The sequence below is a fragment of the Periophthalmus magnuspinnatus genome, chromosome 19 (genome assembly GCF_009829125.3).
Source record: "Periophthalmus magnuspinnatus isolate fPerMag1 chromosome 19, fPerMag1.2.pri, whole genome shotgun sequence".
In the NCBI taxonomy this organism is placed as follows: domain Eukaryota; kingdom Metazoa; phylum Chordata; class Actinopteri; order Gobiiformes; family Gobiidae; genus Periophthalmus; species Periophthalmus magnuspinnatus.
The window spans coordinates 4,333,159-4,340,553 of NC_047144.1; the positions used below are offsets into that span (position 1 = coordinate 4,333,159).

At 43.1% G+C, this 7,395-nt stretch overlaps 1 protein-coding gene across 1 annotated transcript; it reads left to right on the forward strand.

Annotated features, from left to right (window-relative positions):
- The first annotated feature begins 1,167 nt into the window (after window positions 1-1,167).
- Window positions 1,168-3,578, forward strand: foxj1b (forkhead box J1b). Its single transcript, XM_033984980.2, has 2 exons — window positions 1,168-1,733; window positions 2,630-3,578. The coding sequence occupies exons 1-2, from the start codon at window positions 1,185-1,187 to the stop codon at window positions 3,437-3,439; spliced, it is 1,359 nt and encodes a 452-aa protein (XP_033840871.1). The 5' UTR covers window positions 1,168-1,184; the 3' UTR covers window positions 3,440-3,578.
- Window positions 3,579-7,395: the final 3,817 nt, after the last annotated feature.

Genomic DNA, 7,395 nt, shown 5'->3' on the forward strand with positions numbered 1-7,395 from the left:
GGTAAAATGTGGATATTACGCCAGAAAACATAGAACAATGCATGCACACATTTCAAAGAAGCAGTGCGGAGTAAATCCACTTGGGGGCAGCATTTTCTAATGAATATAGTCCATCAGCATCGTCCCCAGTAAGCATTTCAGTTTCACTAATCTCCGAACAGGGCAGCATCCCTGCAGGGACAGTGAGGCAGTGTGGGCCCAAATTTTGACACCGTTAGATTTTACTCTCAAAGGTAAAATGATTTCAGCAGGTACTTTAGCGTTTAGAAACCGGTCTACATTAATCAAGGCAACTTCTATAGCGCTGTAGGGTCGCCAGTAGGTCACCCGAAATACAACAGGATTAAGTTGTTCAAACAACGTGTTCATATTGGGTAAACTGATCTGCAAAAAGGACAATACACATTTCTTACACATAAACAACTACAACAATGGAAATGGGAGTGGTAAATAGGGGCTTATCAGTGGAGGACGGTCACTTCATTCATTCTTTGCTTCAGCAAAGCGGGACCTGTGGCGCGTCTTTTTCAGCGCCAGTAGGGGGTCCGTGACGCGCGCCGCACCGGACTCACGTTTCAGCAAGTTTCAGGGACAAAGGCGCACATTAAAGGCAAGACGAAGAGGAGGATACGCAAGAATTACCTCTAGCTTTTTACGCACGAGTAGAGGGGCAGACTGAGAGCCAATCAGATGCGTCCTCGCGTGGTTAAAGGGACTGTGGGCAGTCTCTACAGCTTTATGAGGCACTTGTCCTACAATCTCTAGACCTAGTCACGTTTTGACCGGCGATATAAAGCATCACCACTTGGAATTACGGTTCGAAGTGCAGAGGATATGAAACTAATCTGAATCTATACGCTTTTCTCCTCGAGCTGCAGCTGCTGGGTGTCCATTGCCCTCCCCCCGCGGCACTTGTTGCGCAGAGACTGAGTCCTTTGAGAGAGACAGAGGAAAGGCTGCTGCAACAGGTGCACAGGGACTGAGAGCATCTTAAGCAGAGCGTCAGGGGTAGGTAGGTGAATTTGTACAATAGATGATGCAAAAATATTTTTCATAATTCATAGAAAAGCAAACCGGGCGCATCATTTGCTGTCATTTGCTGTCTAACAGTGAATTACTTTATTCCTCCAGAATAAACTTTAAATGTCGGAGTGAATACTCTTCATTTGGTGTAAAAGGACAAAATGCCGGTTCTCACAAGCCCAGAAATTGCCAGCAAGTTTGCGGGAAAATGGATGGATCAAACGATGAGCGGTCCAGAGTGTGCGCCCCAGGACGACAGCCTCACTAGTCTTCACTGGCTTCAGAATTTCTCCATCCTGAGCGCAGATCCGGAGCGGACTAATACGTGCGGGTCAATCCAACAGCAGCAGTATCTGAAGCGTTTTGGTTTTCCTAAAGGCGGCTCCGACTCACCGTCCAGCCCTCCCGCAGGAGACACAGCTGCGACGGGGATGCCTCTGTACCTGGGCAGTCCCGTGATGTCCGGGTCAGACTCCTCCATGACGCACCGATTCACCAGTTGCGCACGGAACGGTTTCCCTCCCCAAGACAGTCCACAGGTGGAAGTGGACTACAAGACCAACCACAAAGTCAAGCCTCCTTACTCATACGCATCCCTGATCTGTATGGCCATGCAAGCGAGCAAGCAGCCCAAAGTGACCCTGTCCACCATCTACAACTGGATCACAGACAACTTCTGCTACTACCGCCACGCAGAGCCCAGCTGGCAGGTAACAAACTCTTTCTCTCACACTGCTCATTTTTTTTTTTTTTTATTATTGATGAGAAATAAGAATGGTGAGGTGAGAGGGAGACTCCGGTGTCACCTGCACACACGCGTTTACGGTTACTGGGTTTGTAAATGTAAGCCAGCCTGTGTGGAAATGCATGCGCTTCATCCCCACATTTGGGAACACGAGGTTGTTTAGTATGAGCTGATGTTTTCTTGAGACGCCGAGTGTGTGGTTAATATTTAGGAATTGGCGTTATTCATAGGTGGAAGAGGAAATTAAGTTGTGAGTAAATAAACACAAGTGATCTTCATTAAGGCAAGACATGTAATCTAAATTAGTAAATAGAATAGTGTGATTTTACCATTTTCTCTGATGCACAATAGTCATATTTGTACTTTTATTGTGAGTCCCAAGACATGAAATCCCATGTTCTTAGAGCTGAGGGGAATAGACAACACTCCACTACAGGTGTGTGTACGTGCCAGTCCTTGTATAGCAGTGTGGACATCGGATTCGTTTTTACAACCTTTCCTCTGGTTGGGACTAATCTTGGTTGCCAATAATGTCGACGTTAGATTCAGGGTTAAATACAAGTATTTATTATGGATATCACAGTTGCATTTGGACATTTGTCCTCACATGGACATGAATGCACAATGATGTGTGTAGGTGTGTGTTAATGAGCGCTCCTGAGAGAGATGCAGCGAAAAACAGCTGATCATGTTTGAAATGTTGAGAGCTGCCTGTTACTAGAAAGCCCCATTAGCTACGTTTGCTTTCCCATGCAAACAATACACGTCCTTTCCTCTTTTGTCTCCCTGTCAAAGCCAAAACATTCTTCCTCGAAAAAATACAAACACTGAAGATTCATGTTTGTCTTTCATTTTCCACAGAACTCCATTCGCCACAACCTGTCCCTCAACAAGTGCTTCAAGAAAGTCCCCAGGCAGAAGGATGAACCAGGAAAAGGAGGCTTCTGGCAAATCGACCCGCAGTACGCCGACATGTTTGTCAACGGCATCTTCAAGCGTCGAAGGATGTCTGCTAACCACTACAGCAATAGCGCCAACAGACAAAACAAACTGGGTTATCCTCAGAACGGCTGCCCATACCAGACGAGCAAAAGAAAGCAGCTCCCAAACAAGAACAAGGCGACCAGAGCGGGCGAGTCTCCCCTGTTGGCGACACAGGCCCTGCGTGGGGACTTTGATCTGACCTCCATGTTTGATGACGTCCTCAGCGGAAACTGTAGCACCTTCGAGGATTTGGACATCAACACGGCACTCAGCTCCCTCGGGTGCGACTTGGAGGTTTCCGTTCAGAGCAGGCAGGGCTTAGGGAGATGGGACCAAATGATGGGCCAGGGCCAACATCTAAACCACCATCAGTCCTACACGGGTTATGTAGATGTTCCAACTATGGAATGTGTCATGGGGAACAATAACATGGTGGATCTTCACCACCTCCACCAACAGCAGATAGAACAAGATCATCTGCTCCAGAATCAGCATCCACATTTGCAGCAGTACGATGAGGCTGCGGCACTGTTTTCGGAGCGACCAGAGGGGGCGGTACTTCAGCCGTGGGAGGAGATCAAAGAGGAGGAGCAACCTATTCCCCTGACTCTAGACCAGAGCTTCGGGTTGTGTGAAGGCTTTTTCACAGAGATGCAGCCCTGGCAAAATGTAGAAGTTTACCTGTGAACTTTGATATCACCTGGACCCATTTTGGACAGTTATGTGGGACTAAGAGGCTGATCTACAACAGACCACAGTTCAGAAAAGTTGGAACCCCATACATACTTCACACTACAAATAATAAAAGACAAAACATTTTTAAGTCTCATAAAACCATGCATTGTTAACAATAGAATATAAACAACGTAGACAATATATTAATGTGTATGTTCTATTGTAATTACAGTATGGATTTTTAAAATGTAAAAATATAGCTTCCTTTTTATTTAAATATTTCTTGGTCCCCAAACTGTTTTAATTATAATATGGTATATATCATAGTAACTTGAGTGATACTGATCTGTAAACAAATGATTCTCATTCTGGCAGTGGCTGGGAAAAAAATATACAGACAAAACCCATATCAAAGACAATTTTCAATATGATGGATTACCTCGTGGCGTCCTCTTGGGTGCTGGGAAATGGGATTTGATGCTTCACAAGATGATGCAGCGCTGGTTCTTGCAAGAGCCTAGGAGGTGCTTTGCTGTCATTCTGTTGTGATGGCTAAAGACAATGAATTTAAAAGCACTGACAAAGACTACTACTTGCTACATTAGCATCAAAATTTTTATACTAACATGCAGTAAATACAGCCCTTTGCCATATCATGTAAAGAAACTCAGTCTGAATAGATACAGGTCCATTGTGACTTATGTTATATAGTCAATTTAATATATATTCTTAAAGTATATATATATATATATGATGTTAGGCAGGAACATGCCATTTATTGGCAACGCAAAAAGAAATGGAAAACTCCTTGTCAATCATGTAACATTATGCACTTTTATAGGCAGCAGTTTTAGAACGGCTTTTCAGGTCTATTTAGGTTCTTATTCAAAATTGTATCTCTTTAATGGATAATTTCAATACTTGCAATAGTAATCATTTATTTGGATAGCAAATTTGGTCTAGAACATTTACAAAGGGATATGCAGTACATCGGTGTTTCCGTGTTGATTATGAAGACCCAATTTCTGTCACAAATGTGCATTTCAGCATGTGTAATATATCTGAACAAATGATAATCTGAAATTATGACTTTAAAAGGCCAGATTTTCTTTTTGTATCATATGACGTTTGATAATCTTTCCATGTTATTTTCATTTGTACTTTTTTATCGAGCTGTTTAAAATGCAATCATGCCTTGATGCAATAAATGGTGTCAATAAAAAAAACAAAATAGCTGCATGTTTTCATTACTTGCCTGTGAAACATGAGAGATGAGAATGCATAGGTGCTGTATAATTTGTGTGTAAGGGGGACATGGGGTTTATTGTTAACTAGCCAAGACAGGTCTGGGCAGGTTCAGTATGTGCACTCTATACAGTAAAACACTCTCGTTTACAAATTAGAAGGCAGCTATAAAGGTCATGTGACTCCAAACACCTCACTGGATATTCACACTTGAAGAATGTGAGATCCGCTGCACAATAGTTGAGGACAGAGGGTCATGTCCTTTGTTTTCACTAACTGAAACATTTGCATGGCATAAAAATCTGTTTCAGTATCTAAATCTTTTGACATGCGTATATGCCCATGCTAAATCTAAAGTCGCAACATTATAGGAAGAGATATGAGACGAACATTTCATAGTAGCCCCACAAAGGCAGGTCAACTCATTTTTAAATGCAACAAAGCAACTCCAGTTGGCTTTAAACACACTTTTTAAATGTTAACTATTTTAACTTTTTTCTGATTTCCTACATAAATTCTATTATAATGGCTAGTTTCAATTTAGTGAACAAGTAGGTGGTTCTGTGCACACTGTGTGAATGGGATTTCTATCATCCTCGCTAATACTATTGTCCATAGAATGAAAAGGCAAAATTACCTGAAGCTTGCATGGTTACCTATGCTTGTGGGAATTTCATGGCTGTCCATTTGTTGCAGAACTCATCACAACAGCAATTAAAACAACTGCCATGGAGGGAGAAAAGATCAGAGGTCGCCAAGGTGATTATGTTTATCCCATTGAATGATAACCTTAACAATAACCATAACAAACCAGCCATTTCAATTAGTATTTTATGCAACAGAATTTAAAGTCTTTTGGAGCCTTGCCCATACATATACATTTTAAGTAAATACAAACATTCATACATTTATAACATAATTGTGTTCTTACCCGTTTCTAAATTTACCTCAGATTTGAGCATTTGCCTGCCCTGTTATGAAAATGTGCTTTTCCACCTCAAATCTCTTTTTAATTGAAATAGTTGGAGAAAAACGGGCACAAATGCAGCTTATCCTGGTCCCTCCCCGCGGCAACAGGTCATGTGTGGAGATCTCCGGGAAAAGGTGGAATAATTGGGATTCTACAAACAGCAGGGACACAGGGAGACGTGCGACTTCTGAGGGTGGACAGTTCTACTGCTCTGATGGGACAGGCTGGACACTCACTGACTTTGGTGTTTACTGACAATACATTTATGGTGCATGGGGAAAACCTATTTTTGTGTATTAACATTTAACAGGAAGTCTTCTGGTAGAGGGTTTGTCCACTGATTTGAAGGTTGGCAGCTCCAGTCTCTCTCTTAACATAAGCATTGTAGGTCAAATCCACAGAAGCACGGTTGGTGGTTTGAACCCAGCTCCCACAGGTGCATTGTGTCATTGGGCAAGATACATTTGAGTGTGTGCTAATGGGTGAGTGATTTGATGATTTGAGTGCCCGTTTGAGGTAGGAAAGTGCCATATGTGACCACTTGACAATTTATGTTTTATACAGCCATACTAACTGTCTTCCTATTCTATACATAGGAGTTAGTAATAGCACAAAATGAAGCTAAAGCAAAGTAATAAGAGGAACAAAGAGGATTTCGCTATTGTTGTGATGATGACGATGATGAAAATGTTTTTCCAAGAAACCTGATTTGTGTTAATACTTTACAGCTTTAAAGTCCAGTCCTGGATAGTGTAATATAATTTATCAGTGTAATGTTATTATTATACATTGTGGTGATGAACAAAGCGCTTGGAGGTTCAGTAAAGATGGGACACCTAATCTAAATCTAACCTGACAGGACCGTTACAGGTCTATTACATACTCATAACGGTCATAATAGTCATAACAGTCATAACAGTGGGCCAGTGTTGGGGCAGACGATCAGTGTCACTTTCACTGTCAAGTTGAACATCCAGAACAGTGTGTGAGAACATTGTACAGCCTTATAATGTTTGCCCTGCTCCACAGGTTTCTTTGTGCACTCCTGCTGATGTGTGCATGCCCGCTGAGCGTGTGTGTACACGGGGAAGATGGCCGCCCCGTGGAGGTTCAGATAACACTATCTCTGTGGAGCCAGAGTCCTGTGGATCTATTCAGTGAGTAGGACAAGAGGCTGGGCCTGCCCAGCACGCGGACCTGCTCAAAGAAGGAGGAACAAGCAGCACTGTCACAGAAGCTGAGCTAGCTCCTAATGTTTATTACCTCCTCCCTGTGCCCTCTGGAGCACTGTGTGTCTATGTGTGAGGGACAGGTCTGTGCCGGGCATGACGAGGGGCATAATGGTGTTTTATTACCTCCAGCACAGCCTCTGGAGCGCTCCTGATTAGAGCCAGACACAGACAGGTCAACCAGCTTTGCTAAAGGAGCACCCCTCCCAGCGTGACTCACACAAGAGCCTGACTTCTCATTTATTGGGGATCGGCACAAAGCTATTATTTATGGGAAATGGCAAAAAGAGGGGACATGATGGGGGTCTTTCACAAATGAGATGCTCCATTGTCACAGAGAGCTGTGTCAGTGGCAGGAAACACCCCGAGTCTGGTTTATGGCCCCTGAGGAACCGCTGACGGAGACTGATTACACTCACCACATGAGAAAGTGCAGTTAGAGCCACTTCACCCAGTGGACAAGTTACATGAATAGATGAGTAAAACACTAATCTAACATAGAAGCTTGTTGGTGTTAGCATTTC